The sequence below is a fragment of the Salvelinus fontinalis genome, unplaced genomic scaffold (assembly GCF_029448725.1).
Source record: "Salvelinus fontinalis isolate EN_2023a unplaced genomic scaffold, ASM2944872v1 scaffold_0071, whole genome shotgun sequence".
In the NCBI taxonomy this organism is placed as follows: Eukaryota; Metazoa; Chordata; class Actinopteri; order Salmoniformes; family Salmonidae; genus Salvelinus; species Salvelinus fontinalis.
Genome location: NW_026600280.1, coordinates 100157 through 119968, shown reverse-complemented (window position 1 = coordinate 119968; position 19812 = coordinate 100157). Strand labels below are relative to the sequence as shown.

Below are 19812 nucleotides of genomic sequence, written 5' to 3'. Positions count from 1 at the left end.
AAGACGACCGGTGACTTCTGGGAGAAGATGTCATCATCTGAACACAATGGAGATGACAAACTGTTCCGTCTGCTGGCTAATGTAGAGCGATGGAAAGGGACAGAAGTGCCGGAAAGAGTGGGCACGGTAAGGCTGAAGCGGGCGGTCACATTGGAGCCCATGCAGGAACATTTAGTCTGGGGCCGGTTGTGTACGCCTCAAAATGTATCTGCGGGCAGTGCTGTCGTTATTGAGCCTACGAGGGCACGCTCAAGAACGAAAAACATTCTAGTGGGGAGAACAGTAGCGACATTGTGGAGCGATGGCTGGGTCCCTGTCAAAGTTATCAATCCCTCACCAAAGCCAGTAACAGTGAGATGCAATGCCAAGATAGCGGATGTTTTTCCTTGCATGGCATTAGAGGACTTTGACACTGACTACATAGATGGGCCCACTGTCGAACCGGTCCCCCTGGTGCAGCAGGTACACAAAATGGATGCCAATCAAGACTTTGACAATGGTAGTGGAGATAGCTTGACCGTTGACAGTGCCGTAAAACCGCACAGAGTGACAAGTGAGGTGTTGCACGAGTTAGGGCTAGGTGACATTGACATTGAGTCCACTCAGTTGTCGCAACAGTGTAAGGCCCGGCTAGTTCAGCTAATAGCCCGCTACGAGTGTATCTTCTCCCGGAACAAACTAGATTGCGGGAAGGCTACTGGATATGTCCATCGCATCAGACTCAGTGACACTAAGCCTTTTAGGCTACCTTACCGTAGGCTCTCCCCTAACCATTATGACAAGCTCAGGCAGGCCTTGGATGAGATGGAAGAGCGAGAGATAATTAGGAAATCCAGCAGTGAGTATGCCTCCCCGCTCGTGCTGGTCTGGAAGAAGTCTGGCGATCTGAGACTGTGTACAGACTTCCGATGGCTCAATGCTCGCACCGTAAAGGATGCTCACCCTCTACCTCACCAAGCTGATGCTCTGGCGGCCCTGGGTGGCAATGCCTTCTTCTCTACAATGGATTTGACCTCAGGCTACTACAATGTGGAGGTGCATGAAGACGACAAGAAGTTTACAGCCTTCACTTCTCCTTTTGGGTTATATGAATATAACCGTCTTCCACAAAGACTGTGCAACAGCCCAGCTACATTCATGAGGATGATGTTGAGCATTTTTGGGGATCGCGGCTTTTGTGGAGCGATGGGTAACGACGCTTCATGGGTGACTGTTGTTGATGTGTGCAGAAGGTCCCTGGATCGCGCCCGGGTATGGGCGAGGGGACGGTCTAAAGTTATACTGTTACATTGATGCTGTTGACCCAGATCACTGGTTGCTGCAGAAAAGGAGGAGGTTGAAAGGGGGGTGAGTGTAACGGATGTGAAATGGCTAGCTATTTAGCGGGTACGCGCAACAAGTTGGAAATTGCAAATTCAACTATGAATGGTTTGGAAGGAATCAGTGGAGTGGCTGTGTGGTCCAAAGTCTAAGATTAAGGGGCTCTTTTCCTAGTTTAAAATTGTAAACATTTAACATTGGCCGTGTTGTCAATGAAGCTTGATTTGTGCCGCGCTCAAAACAACTTAACTCGGTACTGCAACATCTGACTTGAGTGAGTTCAAGACAACTGGGAACTCGGGGGGAAAACAAGCTACGACTGAGAAAATAGGTTTTGAACTTTCATCCAACTCGGAATTGTAAATTAGGAACTCGGGCCTCTTTCTACAGCTACTACCTGAAGATCACTGACGTCATCATGATTACTTTTTTTCCCCCTTTGAGTTCCCAGTTGTCTTGAAAGCACCATAAATCCAGAGAATGCCAGACTTTGATGACAAAGTTTGATGACAAAATATGCCCACGATGGACTGCCGTGCCACCTTCCTGTTCAAGTGAGCACAGCATAACAAGGTGAGTCCAAAAATGTCTTGTCTGCTGCTGCATAAATGATGTAATATGCCAGGGAGATGTATATACTGTAGCTAAGAAAGTAATACTAAGTGTATGTTGTGTAGTAAAATGTTAGTAGCCCATGTGCCTCACCCTAATAATTTGGTCTGTTTTCACCTCTTCATTTTGTCTCCTGTTCTGACTTGGTGGTTCACATGTAGCCTATAACCTGTTTTAGAGAAATGTAATCATTGAACATTGTAAGGGTTTTCATTGTCTGCTTATATGCCCCTTTATTTATCCTACGGTTCTGACTTGGCGTACAGGGAGAACACTGTAAGAACGGCCCATGTTCTGAATTTTGTCGCTGTGCATTTCAAAAGTGCTGAACAAATAGTTATTGACTACGTCCGTCCTAGCTCGCTCATTAATGTCTTAATCGAAATTACAGATTGCCTCTTATCCGCTTTTTCGTCCCCTTATGCCATAGTTTGTACATCTCAAATGTCAGTAGAAACCACATTTGTTTAAGCAAGTCAGCCATGTTTTTTTAACGGCAGTGAATGAGGCTGAATGAACTGTTTCGCTGCCAGACAAGGCTCCGCTGATAGCCAGGTGTAGCAGTGGTAAACTGTTGAGACTATGCTGTTGGGACAGCTTTATGTAGGCCCTAACAGTTTGTGGGCACCGTTTCAGTGCAATTAATGTATTGTTTAGTGTCTTGTTGTGTAGTGGCTTTGCTGGCAATGCATCCCACTTTTTTTTAAATTGTTTTATTTAATCTTTATTTATCTAGTCAAGTCAGTTAAGAACAAATAGTTATTTAAAATGACGGCCTACCCCTGCCAAACTCGGACGATGCTGGGCCAATTGTGTGCTTCCCTGTGTGATTCCCAATCATGGCTGTGATTCAGCCTGGATTCGAACCAGGGACTGTAGTGATGCAGTGCCTTAGACGGCTGCGCCACTCGGGAGCCCTTAAAAGGTTTGCGCCCAACGTGGGGCAGGAGTTTGACGGCACAAGCAGGGAGCCCAGCCAACAGAGATTTGAGAAATGTTTTGGTTTTCTTCCTCAGATCTGTGCCTTGCAACAAACCTGTCTCGAAGCTCGACGGACAATTTCTTTGATTTCATTGCTTTGTTTCTTCTCTGACATGCACTGTCAACTGTGGGACCTTATATAGACAGGTGTGATCCTTTTCCAATCCTGTCCAATCATTTGAATTTACCACAGGTGGATTACAGTCAAGTTGTAGAAACATCTCAAGGATGATCAATGGAAACAGGATGCACTTGAGCTCAATTTCGAGTCTGAGAAAATGGTCTGAATAATAAATAAGGTGTTAATTTTTATATATTTGCAAAATTTTCTAAAAACCTGTTTTCACTTTGTCATTATGGGTTATAGTGTGTATATTGATGAGGGGGAAAAAATGCATTTAATCAATTTTTGTATAAGGCTGTAAGGTAACAAAATGTGGAAAATGTCGTCAAGGGGTCTTGTATAATGCCCTGTATATGCTTTAAACTACAGATGTACGTTTCTGAAATGGTAAACACAATGACATAATGGAAAATACATGTCCAATGGTTCTCTGTATTAGTATTATCCTACATTAAAACACCTAGGTAGAGCAGTGGTTTTCTGTATTAATATTATCTGTTTTCATATTACCCACATTAAAACACCTAGGTAGAGCAGTGGTTGTCTCTGTATTAGTATTATCTCTGTATTACCCACATTAAAACACCTAGGTAGAGCAGTGGTTATCTCTGTATTAGTATTATCTCTGTATTACCCACATTAAAACACCTAGGTAGAGCAGAGAGGACAGAGCATGTGGCTTTGTAACACACAGGTGTTTCATCTCCACACTGGGATGATTTTAACAGTGCAACGCCACACAGGCCTCATGCCGCTCAGGTAGGAGGGGACCAGAAATAAATGAATAGAAAAAGAGTATGATATGTAATGTTTTTATGGTTACATAAGACAGATGGTTACTTAATAAATGGAATTTGGTGGTGCTGTACTGTAACAGCGAGCTGAGCCAGTTGAAAGAATTGATGCCAGGGATATATTGTTGGTAACTGTGTGTTCCTTCATTAGTTTTGTGTTTTTTATTCATTTTTTTTATTTTTATTTTATTTTACCTATCACACTATTTTGAGAGTCCCTGATTTATATTTACTATGTTACATCTAGTCTATGAGACGAGGCTGCACCTTAACCTACATTATAAACACGCAGATCAAGAGGTGTGTTTTTATTTGTCAAACGGCAGTCAAGCATCGATCACAATGTCACCAGAATAAGACCCTGGAAATGTATTGGAAAGGAGTATCAAGATAACCTTGCACTTTCACCAAGCTGTGAAGGTAATCCTGTTGTTTAATCTGTAATAAACTGCATGGTTTCCCGAGCGGTAGTGGCCGTTTACATCGCCATTTCTCGCATAATACATTTAAACGCCTACGGTGGTAGGCTTGATCACCGACGACGACGAGACAGCCTATAGGGAGTAGGTCAGAGACCTGGCAGTGTGGTGCTAGGACAACAACCTCTCCCTCAACATGGGCAAAACTAAGGAGCTTATCAAGTACTAAAGGAAACAGAGGGCTGAACACGCCCCCCATTCACCTTGACGGGGATGTAGTGGAGCGAGAGCGTCGAGTTCCTCAGTGTCCACGTCACTAAGGACCTATCATGGTCCAAACACACCAACAGTCGTGAAGAGGGCAACGCCCCTTCCCCCTCAGGAGGCTGACAAGTTTAGGCATGGGCCCTCTGAACACTGGCTCTATGCACACCCACTACTCTACCCACAAACTACACTGACACTCAACAGACAGACACACATACGCATATTGACTCCACACACACACAGGTTATTATATCCTGATTGTCAAGTCACTTTCACCCCTAGCTACATCCTGTATTACCTCAATTAACCCTGCAGATTCATCCTGTATTACCTCAATTAACCCTGCAGATTCATCCTGTATTACCTCAATTAACCCTGCAGATTCATCCTGTATTACCTCAATTAACCCTGCAGATTCATCCTGTATTACCACCCTGCACATTGATCCTGTATTACCTCAATTAACCCTGCAGATTCATCCTGTATTGCCTCAATTAACCCTGCAGATTCATCCTGTATTGCCTCAATTAACCCTGCAGATTCATCATGTATTGCCTCAATTAACCCTGCAGATTCATCCTGTATTACTTCAATTAACCCTGCAGATTGATCCTGTATTACCTCAATTAACCCTGCAGATTCATCCTGTATTACCTCAATTAACCCTGCAGATTCATCCTGTATTACCTCAATTAACCCTGCAGATTGATCCTGTATTACCTCAATTAACCCTGCAGATTGATCCTGTATTACCTCAATTAACCCTGCAGATTGATCCTGTATTACCTCAATTAACCCTGCAGATTCATCCTGTATTACCTCAATTAACCCTGCAGATTCATACTGTATTACCACAATTAACCCTGCAGATTGATCCTGTATTACCACCCTGCACATTGATCCTGTATTACCACCCTGCACATTGATCCTGTATTACCACCCTGCACATTGATCCTGTATTACCACCCTGCACATTGATCCTGTATTACCACCCTGCACATTGATCCTGTATTACCACCCTGCACATTGATCCTGTATTACCACCCTGCACATTGATCCTGTATTACCACCCTGCACATTGATCCTGTATTACCACCCTGCACATTGATCCTGTATTACCACCCTGCACATTGATCCTGTATTACCACCCTGCACATTGATCCTGTATTACCACCCTGCACATTGATCCTGTATTACCACCCTGCACATTGATCCTGTATTACCACCCTGCACATTGATCCTGTATTACCACCCTGCACATTCATCCTGTATTACCACCCTGCACATTCATCCTGTATTACCACCCTGCACATTCATCCTGTATTACCACCCTGCACATTCATCCTGTATTACCACCCTGCACATTGATCCTGTATTACCACCCTGCACATTGATCCTGTATTACCACCCTGCACATTCATCCTGTATTACCACCCTGCACATTGATCCTGTATTACCACCCTGCACATTGATCCTGTATTACCACCCTGCACATTGACTCGGTACTGGTACTCCTTGTGCTACTATTACTTTCGAAAATATTTCCCTTTATTTATTACCTATGTACTATTGGAAGGAAGCGTTTCACTGTAAAGTCTACTGTAAGAAAAACTTTTATGCTCATATATGCTTGAAGCCAAGATAGGCCTTTATATCTATGCATTAGCTTTTAGTAACAAAAGGCATAGCAAATGAACTTATATTACTAGTGTGTTTGCAGTATGTTGCACAACCTGCTTCTGGCATGCCATACTAATGTTTCCACATACAGCCAAGAAAACAGGAACTGGGTCAACCGCAGAGGTCTAAGGGACTTCATCTTGTTAAAACATATCTGCTGATGGCTGGAAGACACACACACACACACACACCACCCACGCACATTCACACTCAAACATAGAGAACCACACACACCGCATTAATATCTAATAGAGCTTCTAGGGATCCTAAGCTTATCAACATTGTGCACCCACGGCAGTTGGGAAATTCAAAACAGACATTAAGCAAGGGACATTCTTCAACAACAATGGTGGACCAATAAGCATGGACTACGCCCGGACCAGAGCCAACCAGAGGACCAGGACTTCAAAGAATCAACCTACTTTCTGTACTGTATATAATCTGTAATCAACCTGTTTTAGGGGCTCTCTTCTTTCAGCTCACTCGGAGTTCTAAGACGGAGCCCCGCATGCGCAGTACCAAATATATTTACTCTGAATAAACTGCTGATTGTTAAACTTTAACTCCTCGTCTGAGTCGATCCTTGACCGACTCGCTCACCTGTGCACCTCACCTTTTATCAACAGAACTTTGGTAGCAGAGGATGGTTTACTAAAGACCCATAAAACGTGAGAGTGCGGGAGCGAATTGGTGAAAGGACGGCTCAAGGAGACAGACGAGCCAATTTGGGGGAGGACTATAATTCTTCTCAACTCGGGTAAACTGATCTCTGGTCGACCACTAAAAAGGTAAGCAAAACCTGTTAAAACAAACTTTGCACATTGTCGTATAGTCCAACACCAAATTTAAGATCAGTAATACCGAGTGTGAGTATGAATTTTGTGTAAATTTATTACTAAATTTCACCAAGCAGTGAAGTAAACATATCTGGTAAAATACAATGTTAGACGTTGTATGTACAATTAAGATGAAACAGGCTTAATTTGTATTGTTTGTAAAATTAAGATGAAACAGGCTTAATTTTTATTGTTTGTAAAATTAAGATGAAACAGGCTTAATTTTTATTGTTTGTAAAATTAAGATGAAACAGGCTTAATTTGTATTGTTTGTAAAATTAAGATGAAACAGGCTTAATTTGTATTGTTTGTAAAATTAAGATGAAACAGGCTTAATTTTTATTGTTTGTAAAATTAAGATGAAACAGGCTTAATTTTTATTGTTTGTAAAATTAAGATGAAACAGGCTTAATTTGTATTGTTTGTAAAATTAAGATGAAACAGGCTTAATTTGTATTGTTTGTAAAATTAAGATGAAACAGGCTTAATTTTTATTGTTTGTAAAATTAAGATGAAACAGGCTTAATTTTTATTGTTTGTAAAATTAAGATGAAACAGGCTTAATTTTTATTGTTTGTAAAATTAAGATGAAACAGGCTTAATTTGTATTGTTTGTAAAATTAAGATGAAACAGGCTTAATTTTATTGTTTGTAGAATTAAGATGAAACAGGCTTAATTTTATTGTTTGTAAAATTAAGATGAAACAGGCTTGGTTTTATTGTTTGTAAAATTAAGATGAAACAGGCTTAATTTTATTGTTTGTAAAGTTAAGATGAAACAGGCTTAATTTTATTGTTTGACAATTAGGATGAAACAGGCTTAATTGTATTGTTTGTAGACTAAGTGTACCTAGGGTGAAACAGACCTAGAAGAGATACTATTCAGACAGTTCGGCAGCGTTCCGATGAGGAATAGATCTGTGTTATGTACAATTAGGATGAAACAGGCTTAAGTTGTGCACCTAGGGTGAAACAGACCTAGAAGAGATACTATTCAGACAGTTCGGCAGCGTTCCGATGAGGGATAGATCTGTGTTTTGAATATGACCAACAGATTCGGTAATACAAGGACAAGGTAATTTACATACCATAACTTAGCTCATGACTGGTTAAATGTGTTGTAAAGTTGCTACCTGAGTTCAAAGGGGTATGCGAATGAGGCATATTGTTAATTGATTAGCAAACCAACAGACTGGCTGTGACCGGTGAGGTTTTAACTGTACACAGCGTTTCACAAGGTTTTAATTGGGTCTTATGTCTCGTTCAACTCTGAGTATATGACGGAGGAGCTCTGAGTTAAGACAGAGTACGAGTAATTGTTTCTCCAAGAATACATCGCTGTCTCAAGGCAGTGACGGGCTAAGTATATTCAGATAGTCACAATTATTTCATCACCATGGCAGCTTCGCAATCTCCAAAACTGAAATTTAACGAGTATCTAGACCAGCGGGTGCAGGAAAGGGCAGGGGGAAAGGTACAGTGGAAAGAGTGTAAGAAGGTGTGGGAAGGGTTAAAGTTGAAGTGGACACAGGCAGGTTATCTGGTAGGGGGAACACCAACCAGGGTTCAGCTGAACACAATGGAAGGAGAGCTAAGAGAGGGGAAGCAGAGTGCAAGGGACAGCGAAGTAGACCTAAATAAACAATACGTATTTAGGAAGGAAGGGACTAAGCAGAGAGAGAGAGCAGAGGCTGAGTTGAAAATAGGCACTTGGGCTATCGAGGAGATCCGAAGATACCAAATGACAAAAAAAGCGGAAGTAATGGCAGTAGTCACTGACATAAAAGAGGGAGGGGACCTTACCACCCCACCAGCCAACCCAGACAAAGGACAATCACCCAACCAGCGCCTCTATCCAAACCTGCCAGAAGAATACAGACCCCCACCCTACTCGCCTCCCTCAGCCTTACCACCAGCTACTGTACAGGCCCCTGTATTAACTGTGAGAGGGGGTGTGGTGAAGGGGGAAGTGGCAGTACGCCTGATGGAGGGAACAATCGATGGTGTGGATCTGGAGCCCCCTGGCGTTCTCTACTCCATGGACACTGGGAATTTGGGTTCCCCTGGAGGACGATCAACAAGCAACCCATTTATTTTTTCTGAGGAGCCAAGACTGCTGTCACGGCTCACTCCGAACCCCAGGACACAGGAAGAACCACTGGGGAACAATGACTTTCAGATATCGGGATCTTTTTCACATCAAAGAACTACAGCTCTCAGCAGGATCATATGAACACTCAGTTTGGGGACAGAGGGGAGCCACAAAAGGGATGGATGACCTCTGGCGTTCCCATGATGGAAGATTAGTAGCACCAGCTAATCTCTGCCCAGAACTGATTCGAGAAGCGCACGGCCTGACACATGAGGGAAAACTGAAGACCCTACAAAAATTTCTTATGTATGGTGGCATCCATACATGAAGGAAATGACTGACTTGTTTTGCGACAGTTGCACTATCTGTGGAAATTACAACCCGAAGAAACCATACCAAACACCAATGGGTCATTACCCGGTGCCCAATGCCTGTTTTCAAGACATCAGCATAGATTACACAGATATGGGAGCAGAGCAAGTGAAAGGGGGAAAGAGGTATTTGCTAGTAATGGTAGACAGGTTCTCCAAATGGGTAGAAGCAATCCCAACAGCCAAAGAGGATGCGAAGTCTGTCATTAAGTGGCTACAAACGGAACTCATACCTAGGTATGGGGTCCCGCGACAAATCAGATCCGACAATGGGTCCCACTTCTCCAATCAACACCTGAGACAGGTTGAGGAGAGGTTTGGTATTACACACAAATTCGGTTCGGTGTATAAGCCGCAATCGCAGGAACTTGTGGAACGCTGTAACCAAACTTTGAAAGCTAAGATAGCTAAGGTTTGTGCAGGGACAAAATTGACGTGGGTGGAAGCCCTGCCCCTGGCACTGATGGCCATGAGGTCCTCACCAGGTGCAGGGACACATCTTTCACCCCATGAAATAATGACAGGCCGAGTGATGCCTGGGCCGCCAAGAGAGGGAGGTCATATGCCCCCTCTTGATGTCCACCAGATAGGAATGTCTGACTATGTAAAAAAACTGACCGAATTATCTGCAGCTCTCTCCATACAGATACACCGTGTCGCAGAGGGGGAGCTGACGGATGACCAGGGACAACCAAGGGTAAAGGTTGGAGACTGGGTAAGGATCAAGGTCCACAAAAGAAAGTGGGCAGATCCCAGGTGGAATGGACCGTACGAAGTGAAGGAAGTTACTTCACACTCAGTCCAGGTCAAAGGTAAATCGGGCGCACCTTGGCACCACCTGACTCACTGTACACCAGCACCAGCACCTGACAGAACACTGACTGAAGTCAGAAGCGACTTGATCGCATCTAATTCGGCTACAAATTCGGTACGCCCTGACAACTGAAGAATGTGGAGGCGACTCCACTCCTCAGGTGCCAGGGAGGGCCACCCATGGTCTAGACAACAGAGAACGCCATGGAGAAGATTAGGATGTTCTCTTCCAATGTTTGTACTGTTTATGTTAACCTCAGGTTGCATAGTGGGAATAATGCTTTGGGCTTTTGAACACATGGCTAAAAATGTGGTCAAGATATCTGATGGCGCCAACTCTACCTCTAACGCTAGTATGCCCAGGCACATAGTACGCAAAAGACACATTGAACCTATTAACCAAAATTGCACCACAAACCAGGTTAGAAGCACCACCTTATGTGTACCCGCTAATGTAACCACCACCATTACACTGTCTTGGGGGTTATTGGGAAAAGCTAGGAATGGCCTGGGAGGGCATGCTCTGGAATACACCAGATTTAACTGGTATATGACAAAAGGGGGGTTTCAGGAGTGGTCATGGAAGAGCCTGGTCGCTGAGACTGGTCCTGACTGGTCCAGTTATTCATCAGGACAAGCAGTTCTTATCTGGCGGAAAAGATTGTCACTGACTAGGACTAAATTGCGTAATTGGGGTTTATCACTAATTATCCGACCAGGTACTGGGACGGGTTGACAGGATTTTATACTAGCACCACATGTAGAATCTAGTAAGGATCTACTCTACTGGCCAGTAAAAATCTGCATTACACAGCAGGCTCAGCCCTCTGCTATTACTGACCGGTTTACTGTTTTAACATCTAAGGGAAAGGGCGATTGGGGTCCTATTAATATGGTCACCACTCCTACCACCCCTGATGATACCATTCTTACTGCCACCGGAATCTCAGGTTTCAATAACAATTGGCTACTATTGACCGAACAAGCAGCTAACATGACCCTGCAAAGCTGTGTAGTTTGCATGGGAGCTAGGCCATTGCTTCGCATAGTCCCAGCCGCTATTAGCGGAGACTGTCTATTGCCCCTTATGAACAAAGACAACCCACCTGAGAAATGTTCACAGTGGGACACTGTTTATCCGGTAGTCACCACGGTGGTCAAGAAACCGATATTTTCCTCCAGTGTGGCAAGAGCTAATTTTACATGCATAAACATGATAGGTGGAGGGACAAGGTTGGGTAAGCTCCCTGATAGTTGGTGCTGGTACACTCACATGCTTACGGCAAATTTTAAACCAGTGTCTAGAGCTGATGTGTGGTGGTGGTGTGGAGGTAATAGGCTGTTGTCACGATTCCCTCCTGACTCATCTGGTTTATGTGCCCTAGTGTCTTTGCTCCTTCCCATTACAGTCCATCCCATGAGTGTGTCTGAACTCATGTCCCAAGTGGAAGAGGCGAAGTTGAGCCGACCCAAGCGAGAGGTGCACCCCACTGATGAGAACCCGACCTACATTGATGCTATTGGGGTACCCAGAGGGGTGCCGGATAAGTATAAGTTAGTGAATCAAGTCAATGCAGGACTTGAATCGTCCATATGCTGGTGGTGCACCGTTAATAAAAATGTTGATCGGATAAATTATATCCATTTTAATGTACAACGTTTAGGCAACGGGACTCAGCAAGGGTTTGAGGCAGTCCATGGTCAACTATCAGCTACCAGCCTTATGGCTTTCCAGAATCGTATCGCTGTAGACATGCTGTTGGCAGAAAAGGGAGGTGTTTGCTCCATGTTTGGGGAACACTGTTGCACGTTCATTCCTAACAATACGGCCTCTGATGGTAGTCTGACAGTAGCACTAGAGGGACTGAGGACTTTGAATGGTAAAATGAAGTCCCACTCCGGCATTGACTCCTCTATGTGGGATTCTTGGATGAATGTGTTTGGCAAATATAAAACCTTGATTTCCTCAATCCTAGTTTCTATCTCCGTCTTTGCAGCAGTTCTTGTTCTGTGTGGTTGCTGCTGCATACCATGCATACGATCCTTAATAAATAGGCTCATTACCAAAGCCATTGACCCCCATAGCACGGCGCAGATGTTCCCATTATTGGGCCCAGAGGATGTTTATGACGACCTAGGGACGGAAGCAGAGTTCATAAGTATGGACTGTGCTGTTGACTGATTGGTCACGTCTCTGAAGAGAGGGAATAATCAAAACTTTTCTCTGAAAAGTTTCTTTCCAGACAGTTAGTCACGTCTAGGAAGACGTGAAGAGAGGGATTTGTAAGAAAAACTTTTATGCTCATATATGCTTGAAGCCAAGATAGGCCTTTATATCTATGCATTAGCTTTTAGTAACAAAAGGCATAGCAAATGAACTTATATTACTAGTGTGTTTGCAGTATGTTGCACAACCTGCTTCTGGCATGCCATACTAATGTTTCCACATACAGCCAAGAAAACAGGAACTGGGTCAACCGCAGAGGTCTAAGGGACTTCATCTTGTGATAACATATCTGCTGATGGCTGGAAGACACACACACACACACACACCACCCACGCACATTCACACTCAAACATAGAGAACCACACACACCGCATTAATATCTAATAGAGCTTCTAGGGATCCTAAGCTTATCAACATTGTGCACCCACGGCAGTTGGGAAATTCAAAACAGACATTAAGCAAGGGACATTCTTCAACAACAATGGTGGACCAATAAGCATGGACTACGCCCGGACCAGAGCCAACCAGAGGACCAGGACTTCAAAGAATCAACCTACTTTCTGTACTGTATATAATCTGTAATCAACCTGTTTTAGGGGCTCTCTTCTTTCAGCTCACTCGGAGTTCTAAGACGGAGCCCCGCATGCGCAGTACCAAATATATTTACTCTGAATAAACTGCTGATTGTTAAACTTTAACTCCTCGTCTGAGTCGATCCTTGACCGACTCGCTCACCTGTGCACCTCACCTTTTATCAACACTACCAGTTGTTATATTTATTAACTATTTATTTATTTATTTTTATTTTACCGTTATTTTACCAGGTAAGTTGACTGAGAACACGTTCTCATTTGCAGCAACGACCTGGGGAATAGTTACAGGGGAGAGGAGGGGGATGAATGAGCCAATTGTAAACTGGGGATTATTAGGTGACCGTGATGGTTGAGGGCCAGATTGGGAATTTAGCCAGGACACCGGGGTTAACACCCCTACTCTTACAATAAGTGCCATGGGATCTTTAATGACCTCAGAGAGTCAGGACACCCGTTTAACGTCCCATCCGAAAGACGTTACCCTACACAGAGCAGTGTCCCCAATCACTGCCCTGGGGCATTGGGATCTTTGTTTAGACCAGAGGAAAGAGTGCCTCCTACTGGCCCTCCAACACCTCTTCCAGCAGCACCTGGTCTCCCATCCAGGGACTGACCAGGACCAACCCTGCTTAGCTTCAGAAGCAACCCAGCAGTGGTATTTCAGTGTAAAGTCTACACATTGTATTTGGCGCATGTGACCAATCAAATGTGATTCAACTCGCAAAAACAAAAACCATTTGTATTTACCATTCACACCATAGTAACAAAAATAGATAACATAGAAACAACTGAATGTGTCTGAATATTAGTACACATGTAGAAAACTGATTATCATTACATTCAGCTTCAAAACAGGAGAGCAACCGTGAAATTGTATCTGATGCAACCTCACTGCCTGCACTGAAGTCCATTGACTCAGACAGAGTTGCCGCCGCCATTTTATCAGCTCGTAAAAAAACATTACACAACAAAACAATAACATGTAAAACGAACTCAGAAATCTCAAACACATGGATTCTTTATGAATTTATCTTGACGAAATAATGTATATTCATTAACTCAGACAAACCCAGTCTCTAACGATGTGACTTAACACGTTCTTCACTCACTCGGTTTGACACAACAAAAACGTCATAAAACCTTTACCAAACGTGACAATACCTAGACGGATTTGCTACCTAACATGTTATGACATGTTCGTTCGATATTATAAAGTGTAAACGTGCTATTACATACCTGTAGTAATACATTTGAAACGGACACAAAAGCTATCGTCTTCATAGCACAGTTCTAGTGCTCCTTCTTCTTCTGAGGTTTTAGCGGCAGTTGGCATCCGATGCATGTTGCATTACCGCCACCAACTAGACTGGAGTACAACTCGTTAATACTTCGCTTGGAAAAATAAACAAATACGCGACTATCTACACTCACAAATATACCACCCTACTCCACTATTTAAATCTATTTAGTGCTATCTCAGGCCAACAACCTGAAAGGATGGGACACCACCACTTAACACACCCTGTAACTCTTTTGATGTCAAGTCTCGCACACACAAATACTTCTCTGCAGCTGCCACTAGAACCTCAGTTTTCAGCTACCTACATTCCATTCCTATAGTACAGTTGATAACCATTGCTATAAATGACAAAAATCCAATCTTACCGAAAAATATATCACTTGTTGGTTTAACACCTCTGTACTGGTACAAATCTACTACTCACACCGCTCCTCCCAGAATTCGTCCCCCTTGACCCGTCTTACTCTACTTTCTTCACTGCCTCAGCATATGACAACTTCTGCACTACCCTAACCCTGGAAACCTCAACCTGCCTCTCTCGCACGGGACATTTCTGATCCCCAGCCCCATGGGAACCCCTACAATTAACACATACCACCACTACTTTCCCCAATGCTACACATTCCTTTGTCTCATGCCCTTCTGCACACTTCTCACACCCAGGAACCTCCCTCCAAAACACTGCTGCCACATGCCCATAACCTTGACACCTGTAACAACGTAATGTATTCAGCACAAAAGCTTGTACAGGATAACTTTTATATCCTAACGTCACTTTTAGTGCTAGTTCTTCTTCAATGTTTTATTTCAGGCTTCACCTATTGGTGTATCTCTACCAACTAGAGTACCGGTAGTGAATAAAACATTTAAATATCAGGCCTCCCGAGTGGCACAGTGGTCTAATGCACTGCTGTTAGCTGTGCAACTAGAGATCCTGGTTCGAGTCCAGGCTCTGTCACAGCCGGCCACGACTGGGAGACCCATGGGGCGGTGCACAATTGGCCCAGTGTAATCCAGGAGAGGGTTTGGCCGGCAGGGATGTTCTTGTCCCATGTGGGTAGTTGTTTTGTGTGTCTTCACCTTACAGAACTGTTTCGTTTCGTTCACTCTCTTGGTTGTTTTATTTGTTATTGCAGTGTTCAGTTTATTTATTAAAATTAACATGGACACTTACCACACTGCGTTTTGGTCCGATCCTTCCTATTCCTCATCCGACGATCGTTACAGGTATGCCATCAAGCCCTGGGTTTTTTCCAGACTGAAAGGATTTAATTGCTTCAAAAAGTTCTTCCTCTGTAATTTGGCCTTTGCACTGATCTTTCTGTACATTTGTTAATTTTCCATTTTTTTTATATTATTTGGAAAGAATTCCTTACCATAATCTTCATTCAGCGGGAAAGGATGAGATGGAAAAGAGAATATCTGCCTAAAATAAGTAGCTTCCTCTTTTAAAATATAATTCGGAGAATCATAGATGACTCCGTCTTCAGTAACGAGTTTCTGCAAATTATTTTTGTTAGCGTTCCTGTATTGGAGATTCAGGAAGAATTTTGTGCATTTTTCTCCATATTCCATCCAGTTTGCTTTATTTTTGTAATAGATTACATTAGATCGTTCTTGAATAAGTTCCTCAAGTTCTTTTTGTTTTTCCTCTAACTTATTTTGTATCTCTGTAGTATCCTTTTTATTGCTATCTACCTGTACTATTAGTTCATGGATTTCCCTTGTTAGTCTTGGCTCTTTAGCCAGAAACTGCTTTTTTATTATTGATGAATATTGAATTGAATGACCCCTTAAGGTACATTTAAAGGTATAACAAACAGCAAACGGATTTGCTGAACCTATATTATACTGGGAAAAAATCTGTTATAAATTCTTTTGTCTTAGTTAAAAATAAGTTGTCCTCCAGTAAACTTTGATTAAATTTCCAATATCCACGTCCACGTGGAAAACCTATAAGAGTTATGTGAATGCCAATTAGATGATGATCCGATCGCATTCTGTCTCCTATTAAAACTTTTTAAACCTTTGACGCAAGAGAGAAAAAGACAAGAAAGTAGTCAAGACGACTAGCTTGATTAAGTCTCCTCCATGTATATCTCACTAGGTCGGGGTTTTTTAGTCTCCAAATATCCACTATTTCTAATGTGTCCATAATATTTCTGATTTCCTTAAAGGCACGGTGATGATAGTTTGTAGAGTGATTAGCTTTACAGTCCATTGAGGTACTTAACACTGTGTTATAGTCTCCTACCATAATGATTAGATCATCTGTTGCCTGTAAGTTCAATAAATTGGTATAAATGTTCTCGAAGAAATGTGGATCATCCTGATTTGGACCATATAAATTGATGAGCCAAATCTCTTTTTCATCCACTTTCATATTCAAAAGGATCCACCTTCCTTGCGAATCATTCCTGATTATTTACACATTCAGATCGAAATGATTGTTAATTAATATCATCACACCCTTTCCCCATTCCTTTTTCCACGCAACTTCATCTAAGGATGTAGAGTGAGTTTCCTGTAAACAGTATATGTTATATTCCTTTTTCCACACAACTTCATCTAAGGATGTAGAGTGAGTTTCCTGTAAACAGTATATGTTATATTCCTTTTTCCACACAACTTCATCTAAGGATGTAGAGTGAGTTTCCTGTAAACAGTGTATGTTATATTCCTTTTTCCACACAACTTCATCTAAGGATGTAGAGTGAATTTCCTGTAAACAGTGTATGTTATATTCCTTTTTCCACACAACTTCATCTAAGGATGTAGAGTGAGTTTCCTGTAAACAGTATTTGTTATATTCCTTTTTCCACACAACTTCATCTAAGGATGTAGAGTGAGTTTCCTGTTAACAGTGTATGTTATATTCCTTTTTCCACACAACTTCATCTAAGGATGTAGAGTGAGTTTCCTGTAAACAGTGTATGTTATATTCCTTTTCTTTTAGCCATGTAAAGACGGATCTTTTTTTATAAACTGCTAAACCATTACAATTATAACTGGCTATACTTATTTCACCCCTTACTGTAACTAGATACTATTCTCAGTCAAAATTGACCATAATTTGTCTTTGTAAAGTTACTGCCATCAGAGGTATTATGAAGGTCAAAACTAGAGCTTTCAAAAGTCTGATATTTACAATTCAAGAAATAGGTTCTAGCAATATTTGTTTTATTCCCTTGCCTGTTTGCCTGTGAGCCAATGCCACAGATGTTAGAAAATTGAGACAAGATATTATGTGTGTGGCAAATCTGAGTAGGTTGAAGTGTATGATATTGGATGGGATATAGTGAGAGTGTGTACAATGTCTGTATAAGAGTAAGACTATAATCTGTGATGTCCAAATAAATAATAACTCTGCCAGTGTGCATGGTTGAGTGTCTGTGTGTGTAACAAGTAGTGCGCATAGCCTTGATATTCATGATGATAATTGTAATCCATATCGTATCACCATCATAGTTGCATCATAATTACCTTCAACATAATTGAAAAATATAACCCAGCATTTCCATAGCAGTTGACGTTTCACATGATCATGAAAGAGGCCTTGCATTACTCTAGAGACGACTTCACTACAGAACAAATGTTTTCCATACAATATGTTATTATTCCCCAATGCCCCTATTCTGATATCTTCCCCTTGCTTGTTGTAAACATATATAAACTTGTAGACAAATACATAAAAAAGATAGACAAACAATAAACACATTAAATTATAAAACAGTTCTCAACAAGAGAGAGACAGCGAGAGAAGAGATAAGAAAAGAGAGAGAGAGAGGAGAGCGTGATCAGGTGTGTGTGTATGTATAAGTCCGTATGTGTAAGCAAGCATGTAATTGAGTATGTGTGTGTTCATATCCACTTCATAATGTTCAGATAATTTTACAGTTCCCATATCCTCTATTTTTTTCTCGTAACCTGAAGTCCCTGTAGAATTTATTACAGCCACGGTGTTATGGAGTTGGAATAGCTGTCCATCTATAAAGAGTTGGTCCACAATGATAAAGACACGCCTACCACCCTTCCTTTGTTGTCTTTGTACCGGATACAGTCTCTTACGACGTTCGTTTATCTCCCTTAGAAATTGGTCATTGAGACCGAATTTGGTCCCTTTAAACTCCCTTCCTCTGCTTTTGATCAGCTCCTTTTCTTTGGTAGTGTTCAAATTTTGCGATGATCGGTCGGGGACCCTTGGTCTTGTCGCTCCGAGCTCCAAGTCTGTGTACTCGGTGGAAAGCCACCTTGTTTACAGACTCTATAGGAAGTTTCAAGGTGAATTGCATGAATTCTCTGATCGCGCCCTCTGGATTATTGGATGCGTCCTCAGGAATCCCAGAAAAAAATAAGATTTTCACGCATGTCTAGTAGCGACTCCTTCATCACCCTGTTTTCCCTGAGTAGACAATCCATGTTGGAATCGTGGATTTTTACCTTGGCTGTGAGTGTCTTGTTTTCTCTTTGGAGCGTGAAAATTACACTCTGGCTGATCTCCAAACTCCCCCTCAGCCCTGCTAAGTAAATCGTCCGTGTCTGTAGATGAATCTGTTTTTCTTTTTTTTGTCGGGTTAAAGTTATTTTGTGAGGTGGTCGGATCTTTCCATGATGGAGTATGTTGTTCCTCCATAGCGTAAAGCTGTTGATACTCGTCGATTTCCCTCAGGATCTCCTGCAACCAGTTGTTTTACAAAAAAATAACAATGAGTCTTCCCCACGACGACGACAGGTGTCTGTAGTACAGCCAGCTAGCACTCACTGAATCGACGCAAAACAAAGGAACACAAACTTGCAGTCCCAGCCGTAAAGGCTAACCGCGTCGTGGAATCCTTAGCAACAAAACGTTTGTTCGGATTAAAATCGATTTAATGAAAATGTTTTAATGTAAACAACAAACGAACTTTATCTGACTCTTTGTAAACTGGAAACCACACACCCTGAGGCTGCATTCATCGTAGCTGGGGATTTTAACAAGGCTAATCTGAAAACAAAACTCTCTAAATTCTATCAGCATATCGATTGTGCTACCAGGGCTGGTAAAACCTTGGATCATTGTTATACTAACTTCCGCGACGCATATAAGGCCCTCCCCCGCCCTCCTTTCGGAAAAGCTGACCACGACTCCATTTTGTTGCTTCCAGCCTACAAACAGAAACTAAAACTACAAGCTCCCTCGCTCAGGTCTGTTCAACGCTGGTCCGACCAATCTGATTCCACGCTTCAAGACTGCTTCGATCACGTGGATTGGGATATGTTCCGCATTGCGTCCAACAACAATATTGACGAATACGCTGATTCGGTGAGCGAGTTCATTAGAAAGTGCATTGACGATGTCGTACCCACAGCAACGATTAAAACATTCCCAAACCAGAAACCGTGG

The 19812-nt window shown here is 42.3% G+C and overlaps 1 protein-coding gene across 2 annotated transcripts in view; it reads right to left on the bottom strand.

Annotated features, from left to right (window-relative positions):
• Positions 1–15258, bottom strand: part of LOC129842851 (zinc finger protein 664-like) — a 295528-nt gene extending 280270 nt beyond the window's left edge. Inside the window, exon 1 of one of the 2 annotated variants that reach the window (XR_008757696.1) lies at positions 14366–14440. Coding sequence is in view for 1 of the 2 variants with exons in the window: in XM_055911536.1 (XP_055767511.1) it covers positions 14366–14471 (106 nt within the window). In the remaining variant the exon portion in view is untranslated. Of the gene's footprint in view, positions 1–14365 lie in introns of both variants that reach the window. The other variant, XM_055911536.1, reaches the window with a different exon arrangement.
• Between the last annotated feature and the right edge of the window lie 4554 nt (positions 15259–19812).